This window comes from Simochromis diagramma, unplaced genomic scaffold (assembly GCF_900408965.1).
Source record: "Simochromis diagramma unplaced genomic scaffold, fSimDia1.1 OVJJ01000604.1, whole genome shotgun sequence".
Classification (NCBI taxonomy): Eukaryota; Metazoa; Chordata; class Actinopteri; order Cichliformes; family Cichlidae; genus Simochromis; species Simochromis diagramma.
Window position 1 is genome coordinate 4090989 of NW_024387416.1, and position 21761 is coordinate 4112749.

The 21761-nt window shown below is 39.8% G+C and overlaps 1 protein-coding gene across 5 annotated transcripts in view; it reads right to left on the reverse strand.

Annotated features, from left to right (window-relative positions):
• The window catches only part of pcxb (pyruvate carboxylase b), a 294355-nt gene that overhangs the window by 133304 nt on the left and 139290 nt on the right, over nt 1-21761 (reverse strand). For all 5 annotated transcript variants that reach the window (XM_040012478.1, XM_040012479.1, XM_040012477.1 and 2 more), the window contains one exon: nt 5346-5528. In XM_040012478.1, coding sequence (XP_039868412.1) covers nt 5346-5528 — 183 coding nt within the window. The remainder of the gene's footprint in view (nt 1-5345; nt 5529-21761) is intronic.

The window sequence follows — 21761 nt, forward strand, 5'->3', positions numbered from 1 at the left end:
GAGGTTTACTGACAGATTTGGTGCATTACAGTAAGATGTGCTGCTTTCCTGCAATCCTGTGCACTGTTTCAGCACTGGTAAATTAATTTCACTGATAAGATTTTTGTAGTTAGCATCCTTCAAAGTTTTCTTTAAAAAATAAATAGACTAATCCGCAAACCTAATGAATTTTAATTAAATGTGTTGTCAAACAGTTAGGTTAAAGCAACAGGTTTCAACTTTTCCATAAATCTTCTCGACACTGACTAGCAGAGTACACGGGTGTCCACAGACCCCAGCTTACCAAATGTATGTTGCACTCTTTCCATCTTGATTGGCCTTTTAATGTTTTCTCCCCACGCTCCTCCTATCCATCCACCCTCAACCTCCTGCCTCATGTCCTGTTGCTTTCATCCATCTTTCTTCCCGTCTCTTGCCTTTTTGACGCTGAATGCGTGACATTTCCCTGCCTAACACACGTATTCTTCTTTGGGGAGCTGCGTGCTCGCAATCATTGCACATACACAGAGATGCTGATAGACATGCGCACATGTGGATGCATACTGTATAGAGAAACAGAAGGTAAACACATCTGAAATGTCAAACACAATTCTACACAACGGAGCACAGCAGGCAGCCGCTTCAACTGAGCAGCTCAAACTTTGTTGTTGAGTGCACTCTCTAGTTTTAACTTTTATTTCCAAGGTAAAAGTGCTCTTAACATGCTGAGACTCTACTATGACTGCCATAGCTGCGGTTACGCTGAGACCTACTGTAACCACAACAGTGGAGTACCCAGATTCACAGGAATTGAAGCGTTGCTGTTTTTTTACTGTAAAAGTCTATATGAAGACAGATTAGTACTTGTGGTATCAGGTGGGTGCTGCTGCAGCATGTGGGCTGTGCATGTGTGAGTGTGTTTCATGTTAAGAGAAAAAAAATTCAAGGTGATTTCACCCACCAGTATGAAACTAGAAAAGAGGATGAAGGATAAATAGAACAGAAGGTGATTTAGAAATCAGCAAAGAGCAAGATTTGAAGAGTCCTTGATAACATGGCACAGCAGAACAATTTGAGCCTGCAGCAGCTAAAACACAGATCAGAGAAATGACAACCAGTGTCTTAAACGCAGGTAAAAGCAATGTATGGAAGAAAAAGCAAGTCTTTGTTCACACTTTGGTGAAGAATGTTTTTGTTTGTGAAATAATTAAAGGAACGAGTCCTTGAATTCTTCAACCCTGGGACATAAACACCCATGTAAGCCAACCTAAAACTGAATGGTAGCAAAAGTAAGCTGCCAGTTCTCCTCAAAAAACCTCTACGAAAACTGTCGTCATGGTTTCCTGCCCGCCACCAGCATTCTTTACACGAACAATTTTAATTTCAGGCCTTGTTACGTGACGTTCAATGTCCCATTCTCTGCCGGTGTCCATGAGGCTCAGAGCCTTTACAGGAGTATGCTGATACAGAACAGAAAGAAGGCTATTCCTCCTCAGATGTAAAAGGCACTGAGCAAGGTCACACTGGGTAGCTGACGTGTGGCGCACACCATCCTCATCAGCTCTTAACAGCATAAGAAAAAGCCTTTGCACACTGATAACCTTGTTTCTGTTTTACATCAAAGTTGGTTATAAAAAAGTATCGCCATTGAAAGTAGGTTAAACACTCAGTATAACAAGCTAAAGCTTCAAGCTTCAGTGTTACTTTCATTTACTCCAAGCTTTTGTTCATAATAATTTATTTTTATGTGCATGTTTTGGGCACAGTTTTCAAACAATTACTTAAATTAAATAAATAAATAAAAGTTATTATCAATGTGTGGCATTCCTGCATAAGAAACAAACTGCATTTCCACACAGCTCTGGCTTCACTGGACCACTTGAAAGATGGAGTAACAAAAACAGTCCAGCATTAACAACAGATTCAGCGTTTCAATCCAAAGACTTCACACACTTGGCTGCACCGCTGTGCCAGGGGTCCAACTAGGGCTGGGCCATATCATACCGTTCACGGTAATACCGGTATAATGTTGGATAAGAAAACAAAATATCGCAATAGAATATGGGTAAAGCGCGTAGGCGCGGTGCCTTTGTTTTCATACGCACGTGGCGGAAAAAGTATGGCGGTGACGGAGAATGAAAAGGGTGAAAACAGATCGTTGAATGAAACGGATGAACCAGAATTGGTTTGTAAAAATGCTGCAACTTCAGTGGTGTGGAACTGGTTTAGCTTTCGTCCGTCAGATACACACCAAAGCACTATTTTTGGTAGAGCATGCTAGCGGGCCGTCGTTATTACCGCGTTTTTTGGAAAATGCGGCACACTTAAAATCAATCCTTTGATTTTTCTGAAAATCGACAGTGCCCCTTATAATTCCGTGTGCCTTATGTATGAATTCTGGTTGTGTTTACCGACCTCGAAACAATTTTATGTCGTACACGGCGCTCGAACAATCTATCAAATGTTTTAGTACGACTTTGCTAAGCTACAAACCCGCACCGCTTGATGGATTGTCGGAGCATTACGGCTATCGTAGGCAGGAGCCTCGCGGAGTGATACGTACGGTGCTTCAACATAATATTACCGTGTTGTGTGTATAACCTCTTTTTAAGTTTTGTGGATATTATACATGGTTATGCTGAGGATATGTCGGCCAGTTTCCACTGAAAATGCCTTTTGGTTAAACTGTCAGCAACTTTAATGCACATAAAAAAAACAGCTGCTTGTTTAAGTGAAAACACATTGTTTTTGTTTCTTTTGCACTAATAAAGTTGTGGAGTTGTAAAGTGTTTTTTTCTAGTGTCAATTATATTGCCAGTTATATCGTTATCACAAATTTTCAAATGTATATCGTGATAAATAGTTGTGGTCATATCGCCCTGCTCTAGGTCCAGCCTGTACATTCAGATCACCTTTTTTGCAACACACACACACACACACACACACACACACACACACACACACACACCAGCACTTCAGTCTTATACTCAGTATAACAACCCAAAATGGACAAACCTCAAAGTATGTGTGATATACATGCTCAGATACACTATTCCTAAGCATTGCACATTTCCCTCCATTAAACCCTTTTACAGACACACGAAAAAAGTGATTTTTTTCAAGTATGATTCAAAATATGAAATACCGAAGACCTCAGCATGAGCAAATCCGCCGATTGGCCACATGCATGTCTGAAACCCTCTCCGAAACATTCTGCATTTCAGCCATCGCATGAATTCAACCTTGGAAACAGAGACTGCTCAAGGATAAGATGACAAAAATAAATTTCTCTCCACCCCATCTCTGTATATCCAAACAACTTCTGCAATCTTTCCATTACCCAGCTGCTCCAACAGCTTCATCTACATCTTCCACAGCTGATGCAACTTTTCTAACTGTTACACAAAAGCAAGGCTGCACTTTGTCTTCCAACCAGGTTAATTAGAAACTACAATTGATTGTTTGTTGTTGTTTTTTTTTTTTGCTTGAACCAATTTAAATTTCATAAAATGTAAACTTGTAGACTTTATCCTAAAATAACTGTCACCTATTTTCAACCTTTTGTTGCATTTAGCCATGTTCATTGTACAGTGGAAAAAGACCACAGAGAGGATTTATGGATGTAATGAAACTTTGCAACCTTTTTTGCTTTGAAATCATTAATGACATTTTCTGTTTATGTTAACTTAAATAAACTGGAAAGCATCTTTTCTCTTACCCACAGCTTAAGATCAGATATTTTGATACTGAACTATTCATGAAGCCGACTTTGTCTACTTACCAAAACCATAAAGATTTCAAATCAAGTTTTTCACTTCAGTGAATGTTTGCATCTATTGCCCGACCTAATCTTACAACAAAAACATCAGAGACTTGGCTCTCTGATACACTGTTATACATTGTTGCCAGATTAAAGATTAAAAACACCATTTACCTCTCAGTGGAGAAAAAGGCACATGTTTTGAGCTGCATGTATATGTTGGATTAGACTCATCTTGTTAATTTTTAATTGAGGAGAGAAAATTGCACATTTAAATGTGCTGTGAAATGTGTGAATGATGACAGCAACAGGAAATCCAAATGACAAAAAAAAAATAAAAATCTTGTGCTTGTCTAATTCAACGATTAATTGGTTTTATAACATGTTAGCATTTTTAGTGTTTATAAAATGCTAAATGTTATTATGCTGGCACATAAATACAAAAAATATAGAGGTTTCCATTTATCAATGTAACATTGTACAAAGTTTAACAGGAATGTTTTGATGGTCGTCTCAGCAGTTAGTGATCACAGTCACATGGATTGAGGGGGTTTTAACTTGTTTTCTTATTAATGAATAAAATGCAAGTTGTCATAATTAGATTAAAAATACATTTCATCCGTTTCACCGTGGTTTAATAAAAACAGATGTGTGAGGTGCACACGCAAACACACAGCGCTATAAGAGCCCGTATACTGCTTTACTAGTCCCTAAGGACCCCAAAGCGCTTTACACATCCAGTCATCCACCCATTCACACACACGTGATGGCAGCTACATTGTAGCCACAGCCACCCTGGGGCGCACTGACAGAGGCGAGGCTGCCGGACACTGGCGCCACCGGGCCCTCTGACCACCACCAGTAGGCAACAGGTGAAGTGTCTTGCCCAAGGACACAATGACCGAGACTGTCCAAGCCGGGGCTCGAACCAGCAACCTTCCGATTACAAGACGAACTGCCAACTCTTGAGCCATGATCGCCCCACATCGTTTACATCTTTCTCTTTATGCTGCAAGTGGGAAATAAACTCCCAGGCGTGTTATTCCCTCACCAGCAGCAGTAATGCACTTGTGTTTCTGTGTATGGGCTGCAGTGTTATGAAAGGTGGATAGCACTACCTTAACAAGTGCAAGTTGTTGTGACAAAACTGCTATAAGCCAACAACAACTGGCACCTTCTGACACAGGCAGAGTGTGTTTTCAGTCGGAAAGCCAAGAAATAAAGAGCAACATAAACCATGTAATCAGCCAGAAAGGTCACACAGGCTAAGTGTCCAAGACTAAGCGCACCACTTCTTAGCTGTGGCACTCTGCAGCAACTGAGTACACACTCGCTCTCTTTCAGCTTTAAATGCATCACACCATTAATCTAAACTACCCTGAGTAGTTTTAGACGGGCTCTTACCATGCCAGCCACCAATACACAGAATAGAATTCAATTTATATCCGAGCTGTGAAAGAATCAATCCTCATGCCAAAATGTTCATTAGTTCCCGAGTTTCCTCATCAGCTCAACTAGCCAAACAACAGCTTGAAAAGCAAATTAAACCAGGAAAAACATGCACAAAGTTGGAACACTTTGGAGCGCACTTGGCCGAATGTCCTACCTTAACCCCTCTCACTCTGAACTCAGCCAGAGCTCGGCTCATCTTGGAGGCTGCTGTGTTCAGGTCCTTTCCGCTGGCGATGACTTTCACTAGTAATGAGTCATAGTGTGGAGAAATGACGGCACCCTGGAAGGCTGAGGCGCTGTCCAGACGGATGCCCATGCCCTCGCCGCTTCGGAAGACCTGGCAGGAAGAACACGGCACAGGTTAATATTTTTGAAGGAAAATGTCTGTCATTGCACAAGAGAGACATTTAATATAGAAAAAAGGTCATTATTGATAGTCTGTTATCTATATATATAATACATTTTCTGTACACTCAGGACAAATTCTCAATTTCTGCAATTTCTGATTTGTTCATTAACAATAAGCAAATGTGCAAAACAATATATGCACAGTATTTTTGTGGATTTCATTACATTGGATTGTTCTGCAGTTGGCAAGATAATACACTTTGATAATTTGCCAATACAAGATTTAGTGTTCTCATTAGGGATATTATTGTATTACCCTGCAAGGTCTAGAAATGCTACTGAATGCATTTCCCCCCCCAGCTATTCCTCTTCGATATATTTTACAGGAAGCACTAACATTTGTGTTATTTCTGCTATTGAAACTGCTATTAACTGGTTGTATTTTCACTACTTTGGAAACGGACAATACTGGTATGTCCCTGCAATCACTGTTTGAGCTGGGATCAATGACCAGTGCAGGCACATCTATTCAGACCCTGAAAAAAAGCATATTAAGGAGCCAGGCAGAAAAAGTATCCTGGTGTCTCAGTGCACTGAAATGTAACAGTGTGTTAGATTCAAATGAAGCCTTTCAAGCTTAGTCACATGTCTCTCATCACTCCCTCATTTAAAATATAAAAGTTAACTTTAAAAGACCAAAAGCTAAAATATTCTGCTCCTTCTGACAGGGCTGTCATTTAAACAGACATTGAAGCATCACATCTACCAGGTGCCTAAAACCTCAGCATAACATACACTGAAAATAATGGAGGCCAGATATACAAGAAGAGGAAAATAACGAGATGAGAGTGAAGAAAACGAGCATGAGATGAGTGAGAAAGGCTGAACTGTTCCAAACCACTTGGCAAGAGAGCAGAGAGGAAGGAGAAGTGAAGAGGAGAATGAGGAGTGTCCAACACTACAGCATATGGAGCCCCTCGAGGGCTGGAGGAGAAAGAGGAGTCGAAATTATAATTATAACAATGTTTTGCCACACTGGTGATCTGCTGCTAATATTAACAGATGAAGTGCAGAGCTGTCAACATTCATAATAATATTTTTTCATTAATCATTTGCGCCACAACTCGACATTTCATCTAGTATGACCCCTCTCCTGTGAAACAACTCGCTGCCACATTAAAAAAAACTAAATAAAAAATTTGTGATAGTAATGTTTAAAAAAAAATAAAATCAAGCCAAGCCTCATCTCTGTTTTTCATGGGAAGTGGAAAATCAGAGCAGCAATTTAATGTGCAAACACATAAATAGAGAACATAATGAAAAGCTTGAAAGTCAGTATTTAGTATGACCATCTTTATTCAACATGGCCTGAACTCTTAGGCAGCTTTCAGTCAAAGTTCTCGAGGCTTCTTAAAGGACGTTCAGAAGTCTTCGTAGGCTGTGGCTCCCTTTTCTTCTGTTCTCTGTCCAGAGACTAATGTTGAGGTCCGGGCTCTGCGGTGGTCGACCCATGACTGATGGCATTTAAATAATAATGTAATATGTATACTTTACTGATCGCTGTGGGGAAAATCCTCTCTGCATTTAACCTTTCTAGACTATATTGCATGGTGGAACATCTGACCCCCACTATGTCTTAAAGATGGCTGTAGAGCCTCACTGATGTGCCTCCCTCCTGACCTACTCCATACATGCCGATGATGATTTCAACCAAATCTTTCAAATTTGGATTCCTCGCTCCATAAGACGTGTTGCCACTAATTTTTAGTCTTCTCCACAGCCACACTTCCACCGAGACAATTTCTGAGGCTTCACTGAACAGCAGAAGGATAAACTAACGGGCCTGATGCAGCTCTCAGATCCTGTGTCAGGTCTGTGGCGTGTCCATTTCTCAAGGATGTGACTTTTAGATACTCTTCATCTGCTGTAGATAGTTTGTTTTAGGCCTGGCACGTCTTACTTTGTCTTCTATTTGTCTGGTTTGTCTGTTCAAATGTGCCATTTTTTAGGCAAATGGTTCTTTGGGAATCACCCTGTTGGTGCAAAAATACTATTTTATGCATTAAAAAAACTATTGTCTATAGCAATTTTTACAGATTTGACTAAAGAAATGGGAACAAATCATGTGTATCCAAGGACAGAATTTCACATTGGCTCTTTATTAAATTGTAGTATGCATAAACACAAGACCTGTTCATCCCATGAACAAGGTGCCAGTGTTACGTGGATAAACAGAAAACTAAAAATTCAAAGAAAAACTTTGAAAGGCCTTTGGAAAATTTGAGCACTGTTGGTCAGGATCACTTACAAAAAAATAAAAATAAAAATCTAAAGCTTCTTGGAAGCAAAATATAAAGTAATGAGGGGTGTCTCAACACATCTGTACACCATTTCTTTACCAGTGACTTGTGGTAGAACAAAGTTAACCATTTAATCGCTGCAGAATTTGCTAAGAGGAGTGCTAACAAAGCGTTATGAGAGTTAGCACAAGAGGTGATGCAGCTAGAATAACTAGGACTGCACATTTTGGTGCAAGTATTTTGCACTTGATGGATTTAACAGTTAAAAAAAAAGAAAAGGAAAAAAGGACAAGTTGGCGATGATGGAAATTGTGGTTGTAGGCAGGTTCACTATAAACTGGACGGCGTCTTAGAAAGAGACAAGAACCCACAGTATCTGTGTCAAAACTGAAAAAAAGCCCAATCAGCCCAAATGAGCACATGTAGATGCAACATTTAAGCCAAGTTAAGTGCCGCAGCAGGGAAGTAAAAGATGTGAAACTGCAATTTAGACATCAATACATCTGATCATCAAGCTGAATACTAAATAAATACCATGAGTATTGATGCATTTTTCAATTTGAATTTAATATTTCAAAGAATGACTTATTCATTGAGATGTCCTCCACCAAGGAGGAGTTTTGATTTGTTTCAACTCAACTGGAGACCAAGTGGAGAGAGACTGCCTGCAGAGAGCAATATCCTGTTTCAAGGATCTCCCCTTTGATATGGGGCTGGTCATCAGCACTTCAAGTGTTGCTCAAGTAGAACTCAAATGTTTAGACTTTTATTTTACAATTTACAAGCTACTCTGCACATATTAGACCAAGTTTCAGCCATGCTTGTGTAAAAAGTTGATCAAATCTTCTCAATAGTGCCTGATAAATTAAAACGTGGAATATCTACTTGAAATTGCCCAATCTCTACAGTGTTGTTTGCATTGTTTAACCCCCCCCCCAAAAAAAAACAAGACAAAAAAACAAAACTGAGTGGTAAATGAAATATTTTACTGAAGCACAAAAAGCAGGAACAGTGATGTTTTCTGCAAATTGAAATGACAAAGAAAGTCAGAAATAAAGCGAACCCAAATATATCTTAGGTTTCTTTTTCTGCTGCTCACAAAGAGAAAAAAGAAAACCATCCCACAGTTCTGTTGATGGGCTGTACTCTGCCAACTGTGGCTTATCGGTATTGCCAATGGGGCTCTAGGGCAGTTTGTTTCCACAGTCATCTTGAGGCCGTTGCCAGCTCTCATCTGTGCAAATACCCCTGGGAAAATCTACAATCTGTTTACTTTTCCACTACTCATTAAATCTTTCCTTATTGTGGACTGGCTATATTTTAAAATTGTTCTGTCATCCTATAAAGCTGCAGGCCAAGCATACACACACACACACACAAGACAAATGCAGTTGTTTGCACTGAGTGCTATGTTCAAGTGACTGGCTGTCTGATAACTGTCCAGGTTTTTCTTGCACGCTGTTATTTAATATCAAAAAGCTAGATCTCCCAGAGGCAAGTAAAGTGCTTAGCATTGCTTATGCTCAAACTGATGCTGCTTTTTGATTTATTCAGGCTATAGTCTTCACAGAGGTTCGCTGGGCATCTGGGCCTGTTTCAGCAACACCCCACTGCATAATGAGAACGGTACTTGGCGAACTCTTTTATACAGAGGTTGAAAAGATGAAAAGGAGGGAGACGGATCAGTAATTAGCTCGAAGCCAATTCTGTCCCTGACATCCTGGCTTTGTTGTTGGCATGCAAAAACCTCAAAGTTTCTGAAACTATTAGGGCCACCGAACAGCAATACAGTCTCACATTTGGATCAACATGTGCTGATGGACCTGATCTCAGGATGACCACGGACATCTCCTAGGAGGAGGCACAGGAGGGCACCACCACTGGAATCGCACTGGATTAAATCTAAAAGCAGGATCTGATGATTTGACAGCTATATGTAGGAGCAGCCCGTAACAGTGCCTGGTGCACTGTGCAAGATACGGAGCACATGGAGTTTTCTTCAAGGAGACTGTTGCTTATTCAGCAAGACAATCCCAAAACACATTCAACACATATTACAATACCATGGCTGCAATGCAAGAGTGCTGCAGACTGCTCACCCACATAAACATTTTGATGAATTAAGGACCAAAACCACTGAACTGTTAAGTAGCTGAAATCTTGTGCACATGGAATAAAAAAAAAAAATAAAAAAATGTATTTTCAAACTACAGCTATGACTCAAACACAGAGGTGATGCAGCTCTGATAACTAGGACTGCAAATACTCCATATGCATGTTACAATGTTTTTGCTGCTACAGTGTATCAATATGATCAAGAGTAGAAGGAGTAATTTTCTGCAAAGTGAGACTCGTGACATGAAGTGACAATACATAAGAAATCTGGCACAAGAAAAGATTTACATCTGTAGCTACCGAGTACCAACAAAGAGCACCAGTCCAAACAGAAGTTAAAACCCATTTTTAAACATTCCTGGAACAGAAAAAGGGAAGACATGAGTCTAAGAAGACTTCAAAAAAAACTTAAAAATTAACACACACACTGAAATAGGTTGTGTCATAATATGGCTCAGTAGTATGTATGCACTCAACGTCTGAGCACGCTCCTGGTGAGAGTGTGTCCTGGGATCTCTCCTCCCAGACCTGGATCAGAGCATCAGAGAGCTCTAACAGTCTGCAGTGATTTTTAATATCAGGTGCACTGATACAATACGTTGTATAGGCTAATTCTTGGGTTCCCCTTAGAGGTACATGAGAGCCAGTCAGTGACATCAATGTAATCATCCAGGAGCTGCCTATACACGCTGACCATATTTCTGCGCACCACAAGCCAAAGCCTTTGAACCGGCATAAGCTCCGATTTCATCCTGGTACCTAACAGCACTCAGGCTACCGTCCTTGATCCTCCAAGTATATGCTTCCCCAGGCTCTCTCTAACCCTCTGTCAAAACCAGTCATGCTGGATGATAACACGACTTTAGCCACACTCTGCTTCTTCAGACTCCTTCACATCTATCATACATGCTCAGTGTGAATCTGCTCTGATCTCCGAAGAGAACGGGGCACCTGTAGTGAGCCTGCCAGTTTTGGCGTTTTCTGGCAAATTCAGAACTAAGATCCCACAACAGGATGCCGGGCCCTCACGCCACCTCATGGAGTCCAGTTCTCATAGTGTGGTCAGAAACATGCTGGGACCCTCTGTTCCTCCTCACAAAGAGGAGCAGATACTGGCCATCCTGCTGAGTCGTCTCGCTCTCTCTCATAATGTAAGAGCCCATCTCACAGCATCTCTTCCACACTCTTGAGACACATCAAAACTCCTTGCAACACCACATACGGATGTGCCATCCTGGACGAAACGCCACCAGGAGGGAAAAGGAGGGCAACGGTCTGGTCAGCACCTGCAACAAAATTCCCTTTTCGGATACTGTCAATTTAATTTGTACCAAAGTAGGTCAAATCCCCAACAGATTGTCATCAAATCCAGATTGGATATCAAAGTGGAAGTTAGATTAAAAACAGTTTTGCCTCACATGCAAACCTACACACTTTGCCTGTGTTTATTTTCTCTAGTTCAGACACGTATGACATATTTGTCATAACAATCTTGCCATACAGCTGCAGCCTCCTGCAACACTGAAGACTGCCTGCACAGTCTCACTTAACTGGACCCACACAAAGAAACACTGATGTATTTAATAAAAGATTTATGTTTGAATACATAAATCTTTGCTACAGGCTTTAATATATGCTGGACAGCAATAAGAAATGCGGCTATAAAAACACACACTCATGCAGAGAAATCTGATACCAATATTGTTTTGAAATAGTTTTTTTTTTTTTTTAACTGTAAACAACTCTGCGCTGCCTGTGTCAGGAGACTAATCAAATGGGCAGGAAGACAGATGCTTACCGTTACACTTTACTGAACAAATATATATACATGGGATATGTAGTTGGACTGGAAGCCAAACGACTCAGTGGATATTGGAACCAGTCAGACAAGTAGTTTAAATGGGAAAATACAAATGGGAGAGGGGAAAAAAGAAAAGGAAATATAAATTCCAGGACACTTTCAGAAACAAAACATTTCCACTCTGCGCCCCCCACCCCCTTCCCAAATTAAACCAGTGTAGTGGCATTTCTGTATTTACTTTTGTCTGCTATCTGTTAACGAGGGCTTGTGAACTCTCACGCTGTGCCTTTGTCAATATATGAAGTGATCACTGCATTGACGGTGGTTTCAAGCATTTAGATATCAGCAGAATGGTGCCAAAGCAAAATGCCACAGAGACCATCCACTCGCTCAGCATGGACTCGAACAAAAACAGCATCTCTAAAGATTTTGCAGCCAGAAAAAGAAAAGTATGAGAGACTATACAGGCAGATTTAAATGGAAGGCCAAGTACCACATAAATAATTAAAGCGAAGGTGGCAGCTTCTTTCAGCTCAGGGCGCTGTACAACAGGAAAAATTCTCTCACTCTTTCACCACGTCATTTTATCTCCATCTTAACTCGTTTTCTTTCATGCACACAAGACATACAAATAATTTAAGTGCTTAAATGGTTTCACTGACACACACACACACACACACACACACACTCACTCTGATTTGGTTCTCTGTTGTCTTGTACACTTGTGTGGGCTGTCATCTTGTTCCTTATGCAATAATCCAGCTTTATCCTCCTGTTTTCCTTGGGATTCCTGTTAATCAGTAAATGCACATGTGCACACAAGCTAAAATGAAGGCTTTCTGCTTAATACTATCTTCCTTATAATATTTCCACAATCAAACAATGCCACTTTTCACCATCTTCCCTCCTTTTACCCTCGCAATTTGTTCAGTCGTTACTGCAAACTCTGAAAGAAAGTCTCCTTTAATGTGATCTCTACCTTCTTTTCTAAATGCTCAAAGTGCCTCTCTCAGATTATCCTCCACTCACTCTGAAGCATAGATCAATGGTATATTTCTCTTCAATTGCAACAATAGCTTATGTAAAGATTGTAGAGAACTGAGTCATAAAACTACAGTGCGGTTGGCACAAACAAATGAGCTGAAAAGTTTCACTTGACCAAGTCGATATGCCACCTTAAAACAGTAATAAGTGAAGAGCACGAAAAAAATGAGTCCAGAGAGCCCATTTGAACATTGATTTAAGACGTCTACACACATAACAACACATCAGTGGTTTTACTGAAATGGTTTTATCCAACTGTTGGGAGATCACAGAGTTTCAGTGTGAGAGCTTTGCAATCTATCATGTGGACAAGCTTTACACCACTGAACTCAGAGACTGGAGAAATCCCTCTCAAGCAATAACAACAAAAAGACACTTTACTATACAAAAAGAGCAAATTCATCAAACATTTTTGTTGCACAGCTCTCTTTTATTTCAGCAATAAAAATTTTAATTATAAAAAGGGCCAAAGCAGAAACATGATTTAATGTGTTTTCACTTCTTTGGTAAAGGAAACAAAGTCACAGGTTTGATCAATCGTAGCTCCCAAGCTCACATTTGCCTCCGCAGCAGGAGTGCTGTGGATGTGGCCACATATATAAACACAACTGGCCGAACCTCTGCCCCTGAAGTAAAGACGGTGGGGTAAATGGCGGCTTCCAAAAAAATCTGCGTTCGCACCTGTGCATTTTTAATTGCTTAATTTTGAGTTTATGACAATGCATCGATTGTTGGAAGACATACTTACACACTAATTAAAAGTGCAACTTCTAACTTTCTAGTAAAACTACAAAATCGGCAGACTGTTCCTTTAAAATTTAAAGTAATATAAACTAATATCGGTTGGTCAGCTTCCCGCTGTTGACAATACTGTGTTTTTAAAGACGTGGTACATTGCAGCAGGGGAGTGTAAAGTGCAGAAACAGACGTGAAATGACTTTGATTATGGGCCTTCGTTTCAAACAAACAACTGAACAAGATCCTTGTTACCTTCACCTCATTTAGGGATTTTAACACAGAAATGGTTCAATTTCTCAGCCTCCGTAAGTGGACCCTATTCCAGATTTCACAGTTAGCTTGCTTTTGTAATAACAATGAAACCTCTTCAAAACACTCTCCAAACCATTTACCATCAAGTCCGTTTTTCCTTTTATCCACTCTACTCTCAATTCCCACTTTACAGACTCCTCAACCGAGGCTCACTCACAGCCCCTTCACCTCAAACCTTTCACCACCTTCGTCAAATTCAGTCCTGCTGCTACCTGGTTAAACTCTTTTGCATTTTGGCAGTCTAGGCTTACATATAGACTTATAAGACAGCACGAACGCACCTGAATCTGATCTATGGAGAGGAAACATTGAGACAACACTGCCTGCCAGAAACAGACCAAAAGTGAAGGCAATATCTGAGCTCCAACTGATATCGTACCAATTAGAGTTGGAGAGGAGCAGATGGAGAGGCAGAAACACAGAGAGGTAAAGAGAGCAATGAAGGGAACGAGACAGAATAACACATGGAGTTGGGGAGAGATGAAAACGTATGTCCCATGTTAATGTTTGAAGTCAAGCTGCATGGATGAATGAAGACGGAAAGAAGTGAGACAGGGGGAAGTGAAGTAAAAACAAGGTCATTCGCCAACACCTATTTCAATACTTCAAAGAAACAAAACAAAAGACAAACATGTTTTAAGAATTGCATCGTGTGTCCAAGCATTACCAGATGAGGCCGGAGGGTCCTTCACGACCCCTAAAAAGACCCTTTTTAATTAATTCTCTATACAAAGTTTGTGGGGAGGTCAGAAATGAACACCAACTTAAAAGGGGGGAAATAAATCCAGCTTTCAATCACTTGACACAGAAACAAACTTCACAACTTTGTCACCAGTTTTAAAGACTCGATGTCTCTAAAGCATCTTCCTACTTTTCTCTTCTTTTTGCTAAATGTGTAAGTGGGTTGACTCCCAAGGAATTTGGTGACAGTTTATGTGCAGCCATGGAAAAATCTGGCCATCTCCTGAATTTAATTACTGATGTCCTTCATAACTGGGTGTCTCGCTGTCACAGCTTCTGCATCATGTAACTGCAACGTGCCAAATTAAAATGTGCACTTGGTATGCTGTCACAAGCCCCCCCCCCGAGCCAGTATGTTTACCACAGTTTTCAATTAAAATATTGACCTTTTATTTCACTTTAGCCTAAATTAAAGAAATTCCAAGGGAAATGTTAACTTTTGAAAGTGGGCAGATGCCATAAGCTCAGTCTCCACTGACACCATAATGGTTATAGTATTTAATATTCCGAAGAGCTAATGACAGAAGAACCTTGAATCAAAGTGTGAAAAAGGAAATCACACAGCATATATGCTGTTCCAGTTGAGCATAACAAGGTGACATCTTTGTATGTGGCACAGAAAGCAGATAAATCAGGGCCAGTCATGGAAATGAGTAACAGACTGTTGCCTCAGATGGACGTCATCCATCTCCTGCGCATTTATGGTCACACATTCACTGAGAACATGCACAAGCTCTGAAAGCAATGCATTACTACCTCGATTATTTATGAACGTATGTGAAAAGAAAACCTTGGCGTTTGCCTTCAATACTGGAATACATCTAAGACGTGGAACACGTAAGGCAGCACACACAGCCAGATCCTTATTTGCTCCATCCAGACTTTTGTTCTCAAATAAATGAAAATACTAAAGCAACTATGCACCCAAGTGTAGTCTAAAAATCCTGCCGTCTATATATTATTTACAGAGACTCAAAAAGATTCAGTCACCAATCACATACAATCAAGACATGTGATACATGCTGTTAAGACTTTGGCAGAATTTAAGCCCAACCACATGCAAAGTATGCTCACAATCTCTTTCTGTTCCTCAGACTGTGTTAAATCATTGCCAGAAAAGTATTTTCTGCAGACCAAAACAGACCGTTCATGTCCAATTGAAATCAATATCACACACACACAACCTACCTGACAAACTAATAACCCAAACATAATGCCATTATGTTAATGTTATCTCAGAGGTATCAGACGGGTAACAAATTTGGCAAAAAAATTGCTACAAATTAAATTAATGGTGTTCTATGTGTATGTAGTACATCCATGTGATGCTACTGGCCTTTAGCTACAGGTGCTTTACGCTGGTCTGCTTTAATACCGAACGCCGCCAACACTGACTGGAGAACTTAAATGCCTATGTTGATAATAAGCGGGACCTCTCACACTTCACTATAACACAAAGGGACAAACACTAGAGGTTTATTTATTTTAAACAGAGACCTTTTCACAGAATTAATGGCTGCACTGGTTACATAAATCCGACTCAGCTGAATCATGACTACTCTAATGACAGCAAAGCAATTTCTCCTTGCTTCAATTAAAAGTTACTCTGCATTTTCTACAATCTTTCACAAGTTATTAGCAAAGTATGAAACCAGGGAGACATGAACATTCTCATTTCATTAACAGAAAGTTAACTGGAGACTTTCAGTGATGCATGAAAGGAGCCTTTTGTAAACCCATTTTCTTTCACTGAAATTATTTTTGAATTTTGGAAAAGAAAAACCAACCTGCACTGGTCATCTCTTACATGCACGGGGATCCTTCTACTGCAAATAATCCAGTGACATTGTCAAAGGAAAATCTTTTTGTGCATATTTGTCATTATCTGTGGCTGTAATCCACAGCTGCTGTACAAGTGCATGAATTTAAAGTACATCTACTCTGATACTCTATTTCACTTTTACTCCTAAACTTTCAATTTCACCTTCATTTCCTGTCCTGTACAGTACAGGTTCTATTTTATACCATCTCACAAAACCATTACCTACCTCACTTTCCTCCCTGTATGTCTCCCTGGGGTATCACTGGCTTTATTTATCCTCTTTTACTTCATTTAAAATCTTTTCTTCCTTTCTTCCCTGCTCTGACTTTCAGTGTTTATTTTTCCTCCTGCCTTCCGTTTCCCTCTATTTACCACTTCACAGCAGCATCGATACATTTTTAGGCCAAGTCCAAAGATGTGTTTGTGTCCTTCATAATAAAAACATATTTATAGCCAAGTACTAACTAATTTGACAGTAAATGTGCGTGCACACTGCAGAGCACACATGCCCTGCTTTCAGCTTCTTGTTGCCATTTATCAAAAGCCCATTTTTTGATACTCATACTGAACTGCTTTCTCCTTTCAATCCTCTCAGTGTGTGCGTTGCAGACGGAGGTATAATGACCCTAATAAGCAATAGAAGACTACTGCTTCACAGTTTTTCCCTCCTTTTCATTTTCTCCCTTTTTAGCTCTGAATTTTCTGTCAATTATCATCCATTCTGCCTTGCTTCTACTCCTCAGAACACATTAATTTTCCCCTCTCTTCATATTCTCATCATCCTCCCTCTCATTTTCACCCCTTTCCTCTTATTTCCTTTCTACTCCTGTGTAATTCCTATCTTCGCTCCACCCCACACACCCGTGGCCCAGCACTTCACTTCAACTGCCATCTTCCTTGCTTGAACCCTCTCCTTAATCTCTTCACAATTTCATCCCTCCCTCCTTCATATATTCCTCTATTAAAAATTGCCATTAATCACCTAATTACATACAGTAGTAACTGTTCTATGATTCCTCACTACCATCATGAGGAGAAAATATGAAAAATAAAAATCACGCACACACAGCTCCTTAAAAATGTACCCATAAATGTCCACATTTTGTCCAACACCAAGCAAAAATCCAAACAAAGTGACTCCCAGCATAACCTCAGGAAGAAATACTGGGGCAGAGATGCTTGATGCCCCACACACACCCACACACACACACACACACACCTCATGTAGTATTTAACATCCGTGTGACCATTAGAGTCAGTGGCAACCAGATGTCTGTGACAGCACTACAAGCTGTTTGGGGGTTTGGACGGAGGTTCAATGGACACAAACACACTTATTTGAATTACTAGCAGTCCACACTTACACAGGCATGCAGCCACAGTAGATATAAGTTGGTTCAGGAGGAGATGCAGACCTCTGCTATGAAGATGCATGTTTACACGCGTATGTACTGCATTGAAATAAATCCTCAGATCTTGCACATACAGTTTCCACCTGTCAATGCCTATGAGATTCTGAAGAGAGCTAGTGATGTCTAAGTTTATACTCAAAAAATAAAAACAAAGTGTCTGAGGAGAATAAATTCAAACATAGTAATTCAGCAGCCTAGACAAGACCCATCAAAGTTTCATCACCTCAGGGAAGCTGTTGGATTTTAGGTCCTAATGTTTAAATATGGAAATCTAGTTGAGTGTCCTCAGAAAACACCTTCAAAGTTCACATCTGTCCTGTGTGATTCCACCTTAATGTTTTCTAGTGTCTCTCTGCTTTTTACATTTAAGCAAATCTAAAGGTCAATTACAACCTGAGCATTAAGGTTGCCCTTACTTTCAACCTAAATTTTATTGCAGTTTATGCTCATAGAAGCTACATGCTTGTTCTCATTCTTGGCTAAGCTGCACTGTTTGCGCTGGTTTAATGGTTTATTACTGAATTGTTATTAGTCAAAATAACAGCATGACTTTATGGATTTAAATAGGGTCTGTCCATGTTTTGATTCGCAATAAAAATGTGGATGGATTGCTGTGAAATTTATTAAACACTTATGTGAAAAACACCAGAGACTCTGCAGTCATGTAACAAAGCACAGCCCATGATTTTATAGCTTGTTGAACCTAGTTTGGTAGGAATAACTTGAATTGTTATCTGTAGGACTTTCAGCCTGATGTGTAGGAGTTCTGACCCACTCTTCTTTACAACACGTTTTGCACACGGCCCCATTACATTTCAATCAGACTGAGGTCTGGACTTCCACTGGGTCACTGTCACATGACCTCACATTTGACTCTACGAGACCTTAATATACAGAGGACTGTGGTTGTCTTAGTGACTGGCAGATGCCTAAGCACAGTGACTGTAAAACAAGCCCACCCCTCCACCACAGTGTTTCACAGTTTGTATGTAGTGTTTGTGCTGATATGCTGAATTCTATTTTCAGTAAAAAGTTCCAACTTTGTAAAGCTAAACTACACTACATTTGCACATTTTGCATCTTGCACATGTCTCGTCTATAATATCATGACCCTAACTTGAACCTGGTATTCAATACCACTGCACAATCCACTTCGTATCGTCTGTCATGTCTTTGTTTATCATACAGATGGTATTGTATAGTTATCATTATAGTATTGTATAGTTAGTAATTAGTACCTTTTATCCCTTAATTTTACTGAAGTTTAGCACGTTATTTATTTGTAATTTCTAGTTTGATATCTCTTGGAGATATATGTTTTATATACTTATAATGCACCATGGGGGGCTTGGGGTGAAACAGAATTTGGGTACACTGTATACCGTGCATACTGTTGTATTGACAATAAAGCTCTTGAATCTAAGCTGTGCTGCCATGTTCTTTCAAAGAGTAGAGGCTTTCTACTGGCCCTTCCAAAGAAGCCACACTTGTTCAGGCTTTTTCTGATTGTACCATCATGAACTTTGTAGGCTTCATTTAGCTTCTGAGTAAGAGGTAGGTCTTTGATTATTTTGAAGTTTTTTGAGCACTGCATGGTCTGACCTTGAGGTGATAATTGACTCCTATAAGATCCATGACGACTTGTTCCCACTGAATGTGTCTTTTGCAACATTGAGTAAAAGTCAAATGAAAGACTACTGCTAGTGTGGCTGTTTTAGTTGGACACACAACTTATCAGGATTTAAAAATCTTGCTCTGCTCAACACAGTTGGGGACCTTTATGTGAAACGCCATCATCCCCAGTCAAGGTATTTGGATTTTCTACCAGTGTGCTTTACTTTTGATTGCTAGTGCAATATTAAAGGATTTTTTTTCCTCCGTGTGCATGTGGCACTTCTTCGCCTGCGGCAGAAGCCTTAGCCACTGCTCAGGCTTGTCGAGACTTCTCTCATCTTCTTCTGGCTCACCCAAAAGTTCAAACTATCTATCAGCTTTCATCTGCGCTGCCCATCTTCCTCACTGTGACGGCGCCGAACACATCTTAAGGCTATGCCTATACCATCCTAATATCCAAGTGCTTCCTCGTCAATTCCAACTTCAACAGATCTTTGATGTACTTGTTGCTTCGATGCTACGTATTTCTTGCGCCTCCAGGATCATGCTGTTTAGGTTCATGAAGTCAGCTACATTTTTTTTTTTTTTTTTTTTTTTTTTTAAAATCTATCACATACACCGATATGTTTTTCTGTACTCTTTTACAGTAAAAAAAAAAAAAAAAAAAGGAAGAAAAGGAATCGTCCATGTTCAGTAGTTGTGAGAAACCGAGGGACACATGAATGTGCTGAATTAAAAATATTAATTCAGCACATTAATCGGCCACCCCTGCGTTTCATATAAACTTCCTCTGTGTATGCAAATATGTCCAATAAATTAAAGGCCTTCATTGAGATTTTGTTATAGAACTGTCAAAGTTACAGAAAGCAGTATTTTTTATGCAGCAAATAAAGAGTTCATTAACAACCAGTACAACAGTTAAAGGTGCTTTTATTTTTTTAAACTCAGATTGCTACGTGGTTCAACGTCAAATTCGACATGAAATGCTACTTTTAATAACACGCAAACATTTCACATTTCACCAAACAAAGAAAAAACTGCAAAATGCAGTTTCCATTGCTAAATTGCATTTAACTTTTAAAATAGTATCTGTGCACTTATTGCTTTAGAAATGTTATTCACAGTGGATTTTATTTATATATTAAACACCAACAGCTGCAGACACGAGCAGTTTGTCAGCCTTTATCTGTTCTGTGTGCTTCAGTACAATCAATCTCAATTTGTTCTTTTCTAAAATTACACAGTGCCACCCCGCCATGCAGCGTAAAGATAAATTCTAAAACTTTTTGCAGCAACCCAAGACAGAAAAAAAAAAAAAAAAAAAAAAAGGGGGGGGGGAAGAAGAAAATAAACAAAAAAAAACCCCACATTATGATCCAAATTTTATTCCTGTAGCAACACCCAGAAATCACAAGATGATGTTCCTGGTCACAGATGCAATCAGCACCATCAGTAAACACATACAGATGACAGATTAAAAGGAAGCTGCTGTGTGCCAATAATACATTACGAAACCTTTTGCACATTTATCTTTTTAATCATGTGACAAAAACAGAGGGGGGTGGAAAATATGGCAACTGAGGAACAATGTAGAGAGAGAGAGAGGAGGGGGGAAAAGGCACTTTGATGGGAGAAAAATCCTGGCGCCAGTCAGTGGCAACCCTCAGCCTGCTAGTAGATACAACCTATGGTATGAATTTCAAAATCCTAGGTCACTTCCTTCAAGTTATCATGTTCACAACACTTTCAGAAGTCAACATCACAGATTCAAATCCATCTGTGATTTTTAGTAGATACGATTAGGGTATCAATTTCAAACTCTTAGGTCGCTTCGTTCGTGTCTACGTTGCCTGCCCGACTGCGCCCGCCCAGCAGGGCGACGACAATACCCCAACAGCCTTCTACGGCTGAGGGACAAAGATAAGATAAAATTCAATGGAAGAGAAAAATTTGATCACAGTCTACTTTGTGTGGTTTCTGTCTCCATTTTCATTCTCATGTCTGCATTAGGAAATGCAACACCATAGCAACAAAGCAACAACACAATCCAAAATTCACTGGCAATCACTTCTCTCTTATCCTCACGCTCTCTATACAGTATAACAAAAAGCATCTGATTCTTGCTAAGCAGGTCACTTCAAACTACTTCTCCCCTCCCTACATTGCACCATCCTGATTTTCACTCCATTTCTCCACCAGCTCCAACTTTGTTCCTACAGTCATTCAACTTTCAGCCAATTCTTAAGATGAATTCAGCTATTATTCTGTCACTTTTATATTTTATATATGCAACAATAACACCATATTCATGAAGTGGACCTAC